The sequence below is a fragment of the Musca vetustissima genome, unplaced genomic scaffold (assembly GCF_032173495.1).
Source record: "Musca vetustissima isolate MV318-11 ecotype Yass unplaced genomic scaffold, APGP_CSIRO_Mvet_v1 utg7558, whole genome shotgun sequence".
Classification (NCBI taxonomy): Eukaryota; Metazoa; Arthropoda; class Insecta; order Diptera; family Muscidae; genus Musca; species Musca vetustissima.
The window spans coordinates 148,318-165,148 of NW_026883613.1; the positions used below are offsets into that span (position 1 = coordinate 148,318).

Below are 16,831 nucleotides of genomic sequence, written 5' to 3' on the forward strand. Positions count from 1 at the left end.
TGGGATTAGTCATTTGTGTGTATGTGACCCACATACCTTGCCAATCTACCAATCCAAAAAGGGCTAAATTGGCAAATAGAATAAGGACGAAGTCGAAAATTTATTGGTCATTACAAATTCAAATATTGTAAGGTTTTAATGAAAAACGGAACACGATACTAATTAACCGTTATATATTTCGTAATAGTAAGGGTAATTCACGTATGTGTTTTTATATGCTAATCCCAACGTCAACTATACCACATTTCATAACGAATATTTATGGATCTAAGCCGTAAGTACACGAAGTATAGCCTTGGCATCGCTCGTCTATACTTCGTGTACTTACGGACATGTAATATCCTAAGCAATTCCCAGCTTTTTTGCATAAATTTAAAATGAAATCTCAAACTTTAGATTTACAAAACAAAATAGTTTTTTTTATTATTTTCGTTTAGGTCTCTTATATTCATGTAAATTTCAATACGAAGGTACTGAGTTCTGTAATTATTTTCTATTATCTCCTTAAAATAAATTATAACAGGTGAAACACAAAAATGGTCCGATCTCGTACTTCTTAAACAGACAACTCATGTTCGGCAGCAACTTCAGCTTTATTTTTCTTTATACAAATTTTCGCCACACCAGAAGAACAATCTTTAGCTCCACCCATTAGTAGTATAAGCAGTCCTTTGTGAGCCATAGATTTGTAGATTTTAGAAACCCATTTGTTCACTTTTTCTACGGTATCTTCAAATGTAGCCGCAAGCAAATCTTCTTGTGCAATTTTCAGATTACATATGGTTAGGGCATTTTCCAATACGATTTCCTTACATTTGCGTACTGCTTCTTTGTTCGACCCAACCTCATTAACCGCTACAACTTTGCCCGATTCGTTGGGGAAGGCTTCTTCGGCTTTTTGAAGTAAATCTTGTACAATACTTGGTAGGGGTTTACTTGTTATTATGGCCGTTCGTTTGTCTCGTTTCGAGGCATGAGCCAACATGTTGTTCCTTACAGCTTCACCACTGGCAGCCAACATTATCTCTTGCAATCTCTTCTTTTGCAATAAAATCTCATCACCATATTCCAGACTGTTTTTCAACTTCAGTTTGACCAGTTTAACACAGGAAATTGAATCTTCAGTGGAATCGTGACCGGCAACATTGGCCTGAATATTTTCCTTTAAGAACTCCAGAGCAAGTGTCTTCAACTTTGATTTTGCCCTGCCGCCTGTTATATTGAAGCAGACACTTGTGTCAATGATATAGGGATGCATCATTTTCATGGCATTCAAATCGAAATTCAGTGAATGGCCCACTAGGATGGCATCATTTGGAAGTACTTCCCGCACTTCTTTTTGCACTTGTGACAGTTTCTTTGTCACACTCCTCATCATTTCCTCTGTAATGCCAGAAAATTGAGTCAAATAATCGATGATTTTATTGTCTGGGCGCACCATCGACTCATAGACAGTTTGACAGTTTTCATCTACTATGGAAATTCGAGTCAATTCGTTTACGCCACTTGTTGTGTGACACATTTCACAATCCACACCGAAAAGTGGGCTACGATTGGTAACAGGAGCATATTTTTCACTAGTAAGTACGTATGAATTGTATTGCTTTCTAAGCTCTCCTTTCATGGGCATTGGGTAACCTTCTTCGACCATTTGCAAAGCTGATAAGAGCAGCTTAGTTCTGGGAAATTTATCCTCTGGATGGACATCGTCTGATTCTTTGTCGTCTTTAGAGTTCTCCACTGGAAATATAGATTTCAGTATCAATGTTGGATCTTTCTTCAATGCTATGGCCGCTTCCAGAGAGCCATATTTCGTTATAAGGTTATACGCTTGTACATTTGTCATTGGTACTTGCACCAATTCCTCTGCCATAAGGAAACCGTCTTCTTTTGTGTTGGGTGGCATAAGGACATCTAAGCCTATATCGAAAATATTATCGATTTTCTCAAATTTACTCTTGTTGGAGAGATAGTGGAACAGCGAAAGGCCATCGAGGCACAGGACCACAGTGTGTGATACTTGTTCTGGTTTGTCGAAAAAACACCAACGATCTGGTTTACATGGTGATTTTTTACCCAGCAAAGCTGACATTACCAAATGCTGAATATCTGTTAGGAATATTGGACGTCTTTCTGTGTCTTTATAACATAGAAGAGCCTTTTCGCCGGATTCACGCACTCTCAGATATGGAACACTTTCCAATGCGCGTTTTCTTTCACGCAGTTCCTTTTGTATTTGTTTATACTGATCTTCAGTAAGTTGTACATTTTCCATTTGTCCATTTTCATTGTCGCCGTTTTCTTGTTTTGATTTCTTAACTGCTGGCTCTTCATCACTATTTGACTTGGACTTCTTTTTGCTCTTTTTATTTGTTACCTAGAGACGAGATGAATGGGGAGTGGTTATTTCATTACTGGACATCAACAACACCAACAATCTTACCTTTGTGAAACCATCATTGTCACCCTCAGGCTGGTCATTTATCACCTCATTGTCCTTGTCTGCCTTAGCCATTGTATCGTCCTCCTTGTCCTCAACTTGTTCCTTCCTGTCTTTATCGTTCGACTTGATTAGGTTTGCCAAAGCGGCCAATTTTTGTTTCTTACGTTCTTTACGTTCCAATTGTTTGGCTGACAGTGTCTGCATAACTACAGGGCAGTGGCTAGTGCAAGGACGAACGTTATATTTTAATTTTTAATTTATGAAAGTCCAGCCGAATACGTGGAAAATACAAAACAAAACCAGCCTTAAATGTCCATGTGTTCCCACAAAAAGCGTGTTTTGACAGGGTTGTTCGCAACCAATAAAAAAAGAAAAACGTTCCACTTGCTAACGAATGGGGGAGAAGACAAATTGGCCGATAAAGACGATCTCTAAGTACTATAATGAAATATTTACGTATGAGGTGGGATGAAGACTGCAGGAGAACAGCATGTGCTAGGGATGGCGATGTTGCCATATCTAATAAAAATTTTTATTTATCGATAATATCGATAAATTGTAGCCTTTGTTCAAAAAAGGGTACGCATTTTGGGATTGTATGTATTTGGAAATATAAAGGTGATTAATAAAACATTTCAAATATCTACATGTTTCCACATTTATGAATAATGATGGTTTATATCCTTTGATGCGATTAAAACTTGTCCTCAATGAATAATGGTTTTAAGGGGGAAAACATATAAGAAGACTTCAGGCTTGGAATGTTAAGTTGGCTTCTTTAATTGTAGAAGAATGATGGAGAAGTTCGTCCAAAATCAAGTTGGCTCTAATATTCCTTTATAAATTGAACTTCATATAAGGCCAACTTAACAGTTCTGACCCCTTGTGTTTCCCTCTTCGGACCCACCATATGTATGGGTTGTTGTTGTAGCAGCCCTATTGCTTTCACACAACGGTCTGAGGATCGTAGACCCCTCAGTCGTGGAAACGATATGTATGGGTGAAATCCTTTTCTGTCATTTGTCTGACGTTAACCATTCGTCACGTGTCATTCAAAAGTGGAAACCCCGCAAAGGGAGTTTTATTACAGGGGAGGAAATCCAAATACTTTTGCGACCAGTCTGGACTGGATTTGAAATTAAAAGGAAATTCAGTACGTTTTTAGAAATCAAACAGTCGAGAGTAGGGCTATCTAAAATTTTGATATCACATATTTCCAGAAGTATTAAGATTCCACCAAAAAATTAATGTTGCATTCAGCATCGGACGGTAACATTTTGAGACATTTAAAGTGGTATTTTTGAATATGCAAAGAATATCAAAATGTCTAACTATGCTAAAAATTGCAAAGTTTGTTTTTAGCTTGGATCCCATTTTTTAAATTTGCTTTTATCTCATTTGGTCTGTTCCCGTACAGCAAGAATCTGCTACTTTTTACTACGATAACAAATTTCCCTTTATGATATCGAAGAAAATAGTAAAATCGAGTAGATTCTTGCAGTACGGGAACAGACCAATTCTAAATACCATTGGATTCCATATGTTCATGACAGCTGCGGCAACAGCTGTTATTCGTCATTGCATCTTCCCTCATTCGTCAACAACGGAGTCGAACTTGCCTCATTTTGCTCCAATCAGTGAAAAGTTCCTATGAACGAGTTCGTTCCGTAACAGTATATAGCTCCAGTCCACAATGTTAAATACCTTAAATACCCGCCTAGTTCGTCTTATTCGTGATAAACGATTAAGTGTTCCAGTTCTGAGATGCTTCCATGATGAATTTACAAAACCTGCAATAAAACCTATCGATGCAAAGAAACAGGCCAAGAGCGGCGTTCAGGAAACTGAAGAACAATCAGTGCTTACCGGCGCCATGCGACACAAATTCAAAGAGTTTCGGGAAGAAGAATCACCGGAAATATTGGATGTTGTTGAGGAACGGGAACGCTATCAAACACAAGATGAACCCGATGATATGTACAGTGATATTTATCAGGGACTTAATTTGAAAAGTATAGAAACTTGAAACTCTGTATTATGTTTTATTAATCTTTGCCATTGTTGTTGTTGCAGGAGGTGTACATGGTGTCTTTGATGTAGAAGACTTGGTGGACGTTTTACGCAAAGAAAGCGCCGAGGATATTTTTGTATGCTCTGTACCCAAAGAACTCAAATATGTTGACCACATGGTAATCTGTAGTGGTCGTAGCTATCGTCATATGTTAGCCACAGCTGAATTTGTGAGACGAGTCTACAAAATGAAACGACAAAAAGGTGATGTCCTACCCAAAATTGAAGGAGAAAAGAGTCGAGATTGGATGGCCATGGATTTGGGTAATATAGCTTTACATATTTTCTCTCCCAAAGCCAGGGAAACATATGATCTAGAATCGCTGTGGGCAATTGGTGTAGAATACGATAGAGAATATAATAAACCTCAAGATCCGCTGGTGGAACTCTTCGAAAGACATTCAACTCTGTTAGCTGATATAAAACCTCCAAATCAGTTGTAATATTAATGTAAAATTTTTTGTTAATTTTGATTGTTTGTTTTTATTATCGCAAATTAAGGTATAGCATTTAAAAGATTACATATATTTACATACATACATACATTAATATTTCGTTCTATTTTTTTGATTGTTGAATTTTTACCACACTATACTATTATTGGCTAGTTTCTTATGGAAGTCATACAAACTGGGAAATACATAGCTAGGATCGATTTTATCTTCACCATATTTTTGCATTAAATAATCGGCATTTTTCTCATGCACCAGTGCAGCATTCCAGCCGGCCGCTTTAGCAGCCATATAATCTGTTGTGGGTCCATCACCCACATGTAAACACTGTTCAGGTTTGAGATCCTTCAGTTTAGATGCCTTTATAGCCATATCAAATATTTCCGTATTTGGTTTTTCCACTTTGCAGTCATACGAGTTGAGTGCGAATTCGAGAAAATGATCGATTTTTAAATTGCCCAATAATTTGGGCAAACGTGGATCAAAATTGGCAATTACCCCCATAACAAAAGGTTGTTCTCTATTGGAATTTTCTCGTGCACCCAATTGTTGTTGCATGCGCAAATAGTTGAGTAGATCAACACTGCCGTTGCAGTGCTGCCAACACGATGAGGTCTTATACAGTTCTAGCAAATGTTTACTGAAATTTTCTATTTTCTCTTCGGGTATACGTGCTCCACTATCGGCAAATGTGTCTGCAAAAGAAATAATTGAATTGTGTAAGTGAATCGTATATAGAAAATATATATTTAAATAAAAATGTCAGTAGTAGGGATATTAGAAATTCCGTGAAGATTGAGACTTTAATTGTAAGTGTTATAATATCCAAATATAGTCTTTTTAATTCCTAGTATATTTCCAATACATCTTCAAAATGTGATTGACTTTTTAGCACTTCTTAAACCCCGCTAGGAACTGAAAATATTATACACTATTAATTTTCGCTTTAAATGCAATTTGTAAGGTATAAGCGAACAGAGAAAGACAAACGGATAGGTTTTTTGAACTAGTTGAAGATACATGACGATCGATAGGTAGACTATAAAGCGGACCTAAGACTAATACTTCGTGGTGGTGCGAATTCTTATTCTAAAACAGAATTATAATAATAGATGTGTATGGTATACAAAATAATATATTGAAATTTTCGATGTGACTGTAATATCACTATGTAATTTTGGATTTTATGCCTAGTAATACATTTTATTTTAAAATTCCGGAATATCGGAGATTCCTATCCCTATTAGAGATTTAACAATATTTGCAATAGAGTTTCGTAACTAGACGTTTGCCATTGAAATGGGATATGTCGATCCACGTTTTGATATAGCCCCTATTTAATGGCATCGGCTCATATTCTGTATTTTGAAGGTAAGTGGGGGTCATTTGTTATTCCAGCTTTCTGGTTGGTGCAAAACGGATCTTTGGAGGATTAAACATCTCTTGGCAAAATATTTTCAATATATATGGGTCAATCTTTTAACAAAGCCTATATATTAAGATTACGATATGTTGAATGCCCAATTTCGTCCTTTTTCTTATGATGAAGCTCCTGACAGATAATTTACAATGTAGATCTGACCTATTCTGGGTTATTACCATAACATACTTACTAGCAATTAACTCTCTCCACCACTGTTGCCATTCCAACAAGGCTGAGTTTAAGGGAAATGTGGACAGAGAAAGACAAACGGATAGGTTTTTTGAACTAGTTGATACATGACGATCGGAAGACTATAAAGCGGACCTAAGACTAATACTTCGTGGTGGTGCAAATTCTTATTCCAAAACAGAATTATAATAATATAAGCGGACCTAAGACTAATACTTAGTGGTGGTGCAAATTCTTATTCCAAAACAGAATTATAATAATAGATGTGTATGGTATACAAAATAAAATATTGAAATTTTCGACGTGACTGTAATATGACTATGTAATTTTATATTTTATGCCTAGTAATACATTTTAGTTTAAAATTAGTGGTCTGTTCCCATTAATGCATGAATTTACTACTTTTTACCACGATAACGAATTTTCCTTTATGATATCGAAGAAAATAGTAAAAATGTAGATCTGACTGATTCTGGGTTATTACCATAACATACTTACTAGCAATTAACTCTCTCCACCACTGTTGCCATTCCAACAAGGCTGAGTTTCTGCCAAAATTTGGATACAGTCGATTCATCTTTTGCCTAAAATGAGAGAAAGCATTAGATACATTTTTTTTAGATGTATTGAAAATAATCTATAGCTACAAATATTGTATCATATATAAGTGAGGTTTTTAAATATATTTGATGCATAATTCTACAAGAATTTTTGAAAGTATTTGGTCTGTTCCTGTATTGAAAAAATCTATAAATGTGTACTATTTTTCCGATATCATAACGGAAAAAAATTGTACAAACTTGCAAGAAGAAAACATTGTGGTCTTCTATGCAAATACTTGCGGCGATGACTTTGTGGTATTTTATACGGAGACCTTTCTAAATAAATATCTCCTTGTCTTCTATACGATATTATTTAAAGCAAATTTTTTACTTATAAAAACGATTCAGGACGTTGTATAAGTCTAAGGGTCTTCTATATAAAGACCTTCAACGACCTACCGATATTCTTTGGGATAGTCCTCTAGTCTTCAATGCGAAGACCTTATTGCATTCTATACGAAAACGTTCTGGTCTTTTAAAGGAAGGTATTCTGGTCTACTAAAAGATGGCCTTCTTGTATTCTAAAGAAATGCATTTTTACCCTGTCTTTCCGGTATTCCATGTAAAGAACTTTTGAGGGAAGGCGAGAAAGAAATTGTAAAATATATTTTATATTAAAAATACTTTTTTCAGATCTTTTATAAACAATTGTATAAAATGCCTTCTATAAGGATATATTCGGATTGTCTAAAAATATCATATAATCTGACCTCTTTATGTACTTATCAGTTCTTTATGATTTTTAATGTTTATCTGTACCATAACGGCTGAAGATAATGTCTTTTATATTCGGTTATATATTTTTTTGACATGATCTATAAATTTTTAAATATTCTCGAAATTAATACCATAACCATTTTAAAAGTGATTGGCAGTGTAATCACTTTAAATCTATAAAGTCATTGCTATACAGTCAATATATTCCAAAATTGTCCTGTATTCATTAAAAATCATTTTATTGTAAACGGGTTCCACTGTTCTATTAAATTCATATACACATCATTTTACAAAATTGCAATTACATACCAATTGGCTTTGAAATTTTTCACTAAATCATTGTTGTCACAGCGAACACCGAATAGGGCGCCAATTTCACCATATTGTTTACCGGGACTCGAACGAAACTGTAGCAGAGTGTTTGTAACATCGAAGGTTATTAAACGTAAACGACCCAAACTTGACATATTTGTTGTTGTTATTATGGTATGCGTTTTTATTGTCAATTTAAAACGAACTAATTTCTAAAACAAAAAATGAACTTTCTTCTGTCCGTGTTGTACAAACAGACGTTCGTGTATATCCGGCTTCGTATAATAATAACGATTTTGTTTGGTTTCAATAATGTCAGCCAGCCAGCCAGCACTCGCTATCCGCCACCCTGACTATAATAACTGATTGCCATAAAATGAGTGTCAGAGTCAAAAGAATATTCAAATCTTCTCCGGTTACAATCAAATGCTGTGGAATAAAAAAAAATGGGAGAATATTGTATGTATGTACATGTATGTGTGTGTATAAATATACAAGTAGCTAACACAATGTACCCTATATCCGGGAAATTCGAATTAGCAATTGGAAAAATTATGTATTGTTGAAAGATTTAATTTCACTTTACAAATCGGGAGCTGATTTCAATTCCAAATATTAATCGAGAACAGTTATAAACATCAACATTAATTTTAGGAAACAAATTATGAACTTAAAATTAAAAATTAGTCATATATAAGATACATAATAGTCGCATCGACTCGTATATTTAATAATTATTTTGTTTACTTGTTTATTATTTGATTTGATTAGTTGTGTTCAACGCTGCTCTTCGGTGATAAGCTGACTTGGGTTGTTTTGTTCATCCATATCAGTGATAAGTACCAGCTGAGTGTAAAAACGTCATTCGGTTATTTGAATCGTTAAATCGTGCCACAACGATACTCAATCTGTTCTGCTTCTGTTTTTCGGACAGTGACCGATATTTGAGTTATTTCGGAGTTGATTGCGGATTTTTATAACAAGATATTCTATAAGAAGACTTTATGGTCTTCTATAGACATTGTAGTCTCCTATGCAAATACGGACTTGTGTTCTTCCGATCTTTTTTTAGAACAGTTGTTGCTTTCTAAAAATACCTTTTTGGAGGTCTACACAAAGAACTTCTGGTCTTCTATAGGAAAAATTCCAATTTTCCACAGTAAGACATTCTGTTTATCCACACGAAATCGAATCAATATCTTATCTTCTATAAAAAGAACTTCCGATCTTCTTCATAACCAAGTTTTGGGTTCTAACGAAGACCTTCTGTCTTCTATATGAACACAATTGGATTTTCCACAGGAAGTTCTTTCGTTAATACACAGGAATTGGAATCAAATCATCTATATAAAGACCTTCATGTCTTCTTTACAACGGCCTACTGATCATCTATATGAAGACATACTGGACTTCGACAAGAAGACTTCTGCCCTTCTTATATTCCAAAAAAGGCATTCTGGGTTTTACAACAATGTTTTCAGGTCTTCAATACGAAAACCTTAAAACATTGTTGTAAAACCCGATCTTCGTTATAACCAATTTTTGGATTCTAACGAAGATCTTCTTGTCTTCTATACGAACAAAATCGGATTTTTCAAAGGAAGTTCTTTCGTTCATACACAGGAATTGGAATCCAAATATTCTATATAAAGACCTTCATGTCTTCTTTACAACGACCTTCTGATCATCTATATAAAGACATACTGGACTTCGACAAGAAGACTTCTGACCTTCTTATATTCCAAAAAAGGCATTCTGGGTTTTACAACAATGTTTTCAGGTCTTCCATACGAAGAGCTTCTAGTCTTGCATTTGGTCTTCTATAAGAAGTGTAAGAAAATCATCTGTTCATCTAAAATAAAAAGGGATACTGATATTTTATAGGAACACCTCTTGGTCCTTCTTCAGGATGGTCTTCGTGTCTTCTATAAGAATACCATCTGGTCATCTCTAGGAATACCTTCCTGTCTCACAGACGAAGATCGTTTGATGTTTTAAACAAAGTCCTTTGATTTTCTATACGAAGCTCTACAGGTCTACAATAAGAACTTTTGGTCTTCTAGATAAGACTTTCTGTGCACATAAGACAAGTTCTGGTTTTCTATAAGAACACGTAATGTTCCTCTTTAAGAATACCTCAGTGTCTTCTATAAGATAAAATGCTAGTCTTTTAAGAAAAGATCTTCAGGCTTCCTATACTATATACTTATTGGTTTTCATTAATAAGACCTTCCCACTAACAGCAAAATCTACCAGTAGATCATCTATTCTGGTCTTCTACTATAGACTCTAAGAGAAGACATACTAGTCTTGTATTAGATAAACGTTGCTTTTATTTAAGAAAATCGTATAATGTTCTATAAGGAGATCAGAAGGCCCTACAACTTTAATTGGAGGATCTTTTGCAGTTCTATAAGGAGATCCCTTGAACTATAAGAAGACTTTTTACTTTGCTATATAGAAAAAAAATATTTAATGAATATCTCCATAATTTCATTTATACTTTATTTTTTCTATTTTGTACTTGTAAAATTCTTATAATCATGAAAAAGCCACTATTTTTTCCAAAAAAAAAAAATTAAATATTTCATTGATATCATAATTGTTTTCCTACTTCGCTCTATTTTACCACTATTTCCGCTCATGATTTCCACTCTCTCTCTGTTTGACAAAAACTTCGAAGAATAAAACCAACACCACCATTCCTTGTTCGGCTGTGTTTTGTTTTGGTATTGTCCTGCCTTCTCCTCTCGGTTGGTGGTTGTTAGTTTGACAGCCGTTTGTTTTATAATACAGGCACTACTACCTCTACATTGGTGTTATGAAATTCACATGTGTATTTTCCAAATTATTTTGATATAAATGCCAAAACCCTTCTATACTTTTGTTTTATAAAAAAATGTTTTGAAAGAAGATTTTGATCTTCTAGAGGAATTTTGGTTTTGACATTCTATTAGATTATCTGTCTATCCTTCATATTATACATCCTATTCATATTCTCTATGAAGCCTTTTTGTCATCCTCTAATAGCACCTTTTGCCTTTCAAAACAAACTTCTTGGTGATGGCCCCTTGGTTGGTTTCTTGGTTGGTGGTTGTTACTTTTGCAACCACTTGTATGTTTTTAAAGAAGACAGGTGTTCTTTTCTTTTCAAATACCACCAATATTAAAAATTTAATCACAAAAACTCCCACTGTAACATTCTCTCTAACATCTCACTTATCTGCTCTCTTTTCACAACGAAAACAAAATATAAATAAAAAAACGAAAACATAGATAAAGAATAATCCATAATATTTAATATTAAAACGATTACAACAAAATCAACGTATCTGTCGACACATGTATTCAAAATGCAAAACGGATCCAATAATGGAACTAACATTTGTTATCACACGGTTTCAGATTACATTTGACGCATGTGTGTATGTGTGTGTGGTGCAGTGTAAAGCCGTGACAAATTAACACTGGTAGTGGGTAATGGGTAAATTACTAAATTTTATGAATGTCTCTTTAAGCGTTTATAATTAAAATCTGCTGGAGACAATGTTCCATAATTGGATTTCTTGTTATTGTTGCTCCAGCTGTTGATATTTGTTTCTAAACAAAGTGGCAAATAATTTCTGGCATTATCATTGCGAACAGTGGACTTTGCAAATGCGTCACCTGTATACAATGAACTTATAGTCCAAAGATTATTTATATTTTAATGCAAGAATCAAGAAGCTGATTGACTCCAATCTGATAACCATAAATGTATATATGTAGTAGTCGACCAGCAAATACCCTCCGCGGGTACTTCTAAAAAAATGTATGGAAAAAATATATTTTTGAAGAGATGTGTCTTATCTATTAAAATTTTACAATGTGAAAGAAAGATTCGTATCGTGTATGGGAACGATTTGTAAGGAGATTATTTATCGAAAAAAAAAAAACAGTAAGTACAAGTACAAGTCAAAATATCTACAAATCTACACTCAAAAGGTCCATGGAATATGTCTTTTTTTAAAATTTACTCTCTGATGTTCCTTGAAAAATATATATTAAAAAATCAAAATTTTGAATGTTTCTTGAAAAATATTCTTAAAAAAATCAACGCCTCTCTTCGATTTTGTATGACATCTAACCACTGAAGGTTCCTGGCAAAATATATTTTTAAAAATCTAATCTCTGGAATTCCCTGGAAAGATGTCTATTTAAAAATCTATTCACAGAAGGTCTTTGGAAAGATGTATTTTTAAAAAATGTAATCTCCGAAATTCCCTGGAAAGACGCATTTTTAAAAATCTACTCTACGATGGTCCCTGCAAAGATGTTTTTTTTTTTAAAATCTACACTACAATGGCCCCTGGCAGATGTCTGTTTAGACGAAGTTTCCTGAAAGATGTATTTTTAAAAATCTACTCTCCGATGGTCCCTGGGAAGATGTTTTTTTTTTAAAAAATTTTCTCTACGATGGTTCCTGAAAAGATTATTTTTAAAAATGTATTCTACGATGGCCCCTAGAAAGATGTCTTTTTAAAAATATACTCTCCGAAGTTCCCTGGGAAGATGTCTTTTTAAAAATCTACTCTACGATGGTTCCAGGAAAGATGTCTTTTTGAAAATCTACTCTCCGAAGTTCCCTGGGAAGATGTCTTTTTTAAAAATCTGCTCTCCGAAGTTCCTTGAAAAATATATTTTGAAAAATCTACGTACTGTTGGTCTCTTTAAAAATATTCTTTAGAAAATCCAATGCTCTCTTTTGGTCACTTAAAAAATATTCTTTAAAACTCCTAGCATCTCTGTTGGTCCCTTGAGAATATCCCTTAAAAATGCAGGCCTCTCTGTTGGTACTTTGAAAATTATTCCTTAACAAAATCCTTCCTTAACAAAGCCTTTCTGTTGCCCTTTAAAGTTCATCCCTTATCAGTTGATCCACGCCCCTCTGTTGTTCCCTTGAAAAAAGATTCTTTAAAAATACACGCCCCTCTGTTGGTCCTTTGAAAGAAAGATTCTTAAAAAATCCTCGCCCCTCTGTTGGTCCCTTGAAAAAATATTCTTTAAAAATCCACGCCCCTCTGTTGGTCCCTTGAAAGAAGATATTTTATAAATCCCCGCCCCTCTGTTGGTCCCTTGAAAGAAGATATTTTATAAATCCACGCCAATTTGTTGGTCCCTTGATAAAAGATTCTTTAAAAATCCACGCTCTCTGTTGGACCCTGGAAAAAAATCTTTAAAAATCCACGCCCCTCTGTTGATTCCTTAAAAAATATTTTTAAAAATCCACGCCCCCTGTTGGTCCCTTGAAAAAAAATTCTTTAAAAATCCACGCTTCTCTGTTGGTCCATTGAAAAAAGATTATTTAAAAATCCACGCCTCTCCGTCGGTCCATAGAAAAATGATTATTTAAAAATCCACACCTCTCTATTGGTCCCTTGAAAAACGATTCTTTAAAAATCCACGCTTCTCTTTTGGCCTCTTCCAAAACTGAAAACAACTCGTTTGAGAAGATTAAAAACCGAAATAGAAGCTGTTGGCTAGAATTCGAGGATTAGAAAAACTCCTGGCGGAAGTGTATTTAAAGGGAACAAGAAAGTTAGGTATTTATGAATATATAAATGGAAGCTATAACATGGATAACATGGATATATATTCACAAAATTATTTTCATCCACTAATAACCCAAAATATCGTATTACATTCAATGAGATTGGAAAATATGCCTAAGACTAACCAGCTAAGATGGACCGGGACAAGTGTACAGAGGTTATGTAAATACATGGATCTATATCACTAATGCACAAAATAGTACGATAGCGGTGATTGCCAAACACGTTTTCTCTTTGTCTCTCTTTGCGTCAGTCATTTTTGTTGATGATCTCTCAGTTACGCTCTCACGCAAATACTCTTAATTTAGTTCTGTTCAACTCTGATCTATATCAATGTTCACCAAACAGGCGCCCGCGGGCGTTTTGAGAGAGTACCAATACAATCACAGTTCTGTGTTCGAACTCAACATTATTCTCGACATCGAACATGTCGTATGCTTTGCAATGCTTTAACATATGCGATCTGTACCGAGAGAACGAAAATTACTCTCCCAACGGATCTATGCGTGTGTCCAACACAATCATAGCAGTTTGCATATGTATTGTTGGCTAACCCTGATCTATATTGAAATTTTTGCAAAGTCCTTTCTCACCCTCCGAACGCTCGTTTGGAAAATTGGACTATAGAAAATGAGGTACTGTATATACATGTAGCAAAAATTCTATGTTTTGAAACGAAGAGTGGGGAAAAGATTCTTATTGAACAGCAACCGAGGATGTTCCTTCACCCCTTGTCAATGGGAATTTGATTGCCTATCACCGTAGCCAAAGTTGCGACATACATTTGTGTATAAATATATTTTTTTAATCAGCCGAAAAATATGCTACAAATAATTTTTGAATTTTTATCATTATTAGATGACACTGCTGTTGAATGTTTTAGTTTCAATCTTCAAATGTAGATGGCACCCTCTTTGTTTTTTTGCAGCCCCAAGAGTTTATAACGCCGCGAAATATTGGTCCTAGGACCCACCTTTAAGTATACCGATCGTTATATCTCGACTAGCTGAGTCGATCTAGACAAGTGTGTCCGTCCGTCCGTCTGTCCATTATAATTTGTAAACACGATACAGGCCACAGTTATGGACCAATCTTCACGAAATTTTGCATGTAGGATGGGTTCTGCCCAATGAAGACACCTATTGTTTTTGGTAAAGATCGGTTAATATTTAGGGGATGAAATGGACCAAAAACTAAATTTGTCTGATTTTCTGGTCGCTCTAGAGACCGCAATTATGGCCCAAACACCGCGAATTTCTACATGGAGAAGGGGATTGGGCCAAAGAATAAGCATGCCTGTTTTGATAAAGATCGGTCAATATTTAGCGGGTCAAATGGACCCAAACTTCTGTGTGTAAAATGACAAAATGTATTCTATAGCGTATATATTTACTCCTGAATGATGTAGAACCGAGAAGTTTATAGTATATCCAAGAGGAGTGGTTGACCTCTAAATTGATACCAATTATATTATCGTATGTACTCGGATGTGGGTGTTACATTTAAATATTTACAGGTTCTTATGTACTCAGATATTATTTAGTAACACATTACCACACTAGAGGCGGAAATACAGCGCGGATCGCTTTGAAATTTTCCATGAGGATCCAGGAATGGTCAAGGATAAGGCCTATAATTTTCGGTGATGATCAGATAATAATATTGGGATGAGGTGGACCGAAAACTTAATTTTTTTTTAGTCAATGTATAGGCCACAATTGAAAGTCGAACATCATAACACAACCCACGGTGAAGGGAATCTGGACAAGTAATTAGAAGGGATTTAGTGAATATTAGTAATATTTGTTGACCTCTAGACGGTCAAAAGGGTGCAAATATAGCGAAATATTTTCCATGCTCAGAATATATATAACCACAGAAAGTTAGATTTTCGTGGAAGTTGTGTAGGGTATCATATGGTCGGCCCCGTCCGACTATACTGCTCCGCTCACTGGTTTTATATTTCTAGAAGGTATTATATGTGCTTAAGAAATGTCCTGTGTTGAATATTCTGTCAACAAACGAGGTGCAAATGGCCTCCTGTCATCGGAAGGTTCGTGGGTTTCTGTCCATAGAAAAGGTGTAGACTGTTTTAGGTATATTGAGGAGACGCAGAAGGCCTACGGTTTATAGAAGAGATCTAAGATGCGATCAATATTCAGAAGAGCTATACGAGACAATTTATTTATAGAAGAAGTGGTATTTTATCTGCAAAGTAATAGAAAGGACGGATGTCGTAAAGACATTAGGAGTTTGGTACACCACTTACATCAAATCGAACGAAGCTCAATTTAAATTTCAAAAAATTAACCATTCGACCATTACAAGAGCTATTGGAGATCTTCAAAATGAAGTAGTACAGCGCAAGATCTTCTATCTATAGGAGAGCTGCTGAAGGCCCTCAATATATAATGATAACATCAGGTCTTCTTTCTACAGATAAGGGGTCTTCCATATAAAGAAGGGTTGAATGTACGTCTGTTAAAAACACGATAGAGCTCACAATAATTAAGATAGAGCTTTGTAACGTTGCACATACATTGCTACCACTCCTGGAATCAGTGGTATTGTCCAATAGTTGGTATAGTCCCTCATATATGGGTACCTCCCCATTTTATGTGCTATGAAGGTTTTAGTCACATTTCCAACCGAGGGGCCTGTAATTTGGCAGGGTGATATATATCTATGTCAAAAATTATCAAAATAGATTTATATTCTGACAGCTTCGATATAATAAAGGTTTTAGCTGCAGTTTCCCACCGAAGCAGATGCAATTTGTCATTCCGGGTTTTAGGAGGGAGGTACATATTTGTTTGAGGCATATAAAAAATTTTTGGACTTCTATGTGAAGACCTATGAAGACTATATGAAGTCTACTGAATGAAAACCTTTTGGTTTTCAAAATTACTTCTTCTGGTCCTCTATATGAATACCTTAGTGCTATTCATAAGAAGTCCTTAATGCCTTCTGTTTGTCTTAATAATAATAAGACTTGTGGCCTTCCCTACGAATACCTTCCACTCTTCCGTACC

At 35.0% G+C, this 16,831-nt stretch overlaps 3 protein-coding genes across 3 annotated transcripts; 1 reads left to right on the forward strand and 2 right to left on the reverse strand.

Moving 5' to 3' along the window:
* Positions 1-553: 553 nt before the first annotated feature.
* On the reverse strand, positions 554-2,647 carry LOC133330521 (uncharacterized). The gene is made up of 2 exons (XM_061538957.1): positions 2,444-2,647; positions 554-2,377 (listed from the first exon to the last, which is right to left on the reverse strand). The coding sequence occupies exons 1-2, from the start codon at positions 2,645-2,647 to the stop codon at positions 557-559; spliced, it is 2,025 nt and encodes a 674-aa protein (XP_061394941.1). The 3' UTR covers positions 554-556.
* A 1,489-nt stretch (positions 2,648-4,136) lies between these two features.
* LOC133330522 (uncharacterized protein K12H4.2) lies at positions 4,137-4,956 on the forward strand. Its single transcript, XM_061538958.1, has 2 exons — positions 4,137-4,455; positions 4,517-4,956. The coding sequence occupies exons 1-2, from the start codon at positions 4,137-4,139 to the stop codon at positions 4,954-4,956; spliced, it is 759 nt and encodes a 252-aa protein (XP_061394942.1).
* Positions 4,957-5,078: 122 nt separating this feature from the next.
* On the reverse strand, positions 5,079-8,363 carry LOC133330525 (rhythmically expressed gene 2 protein). The gene is made up of 3 exons (XM_061538962.1): positions 8,206-8,363; positions 7,076-7,161; positions 5,079-5,660 (listed from the first exon to the last, which is right to left on the reverse strand). Exons 1-3 carry the CDS (start codon positions 8,361-8,363, stop codon positions 5,095-5,097), a joined length of 810 nt encoding a protein of 269 aa, XP_061394946.1. The 3' UTR covers positions 5,079-5,094.
* Between the last annotated feature and the right edge of the window lie 8,468 nt (positions 8,364-16,831).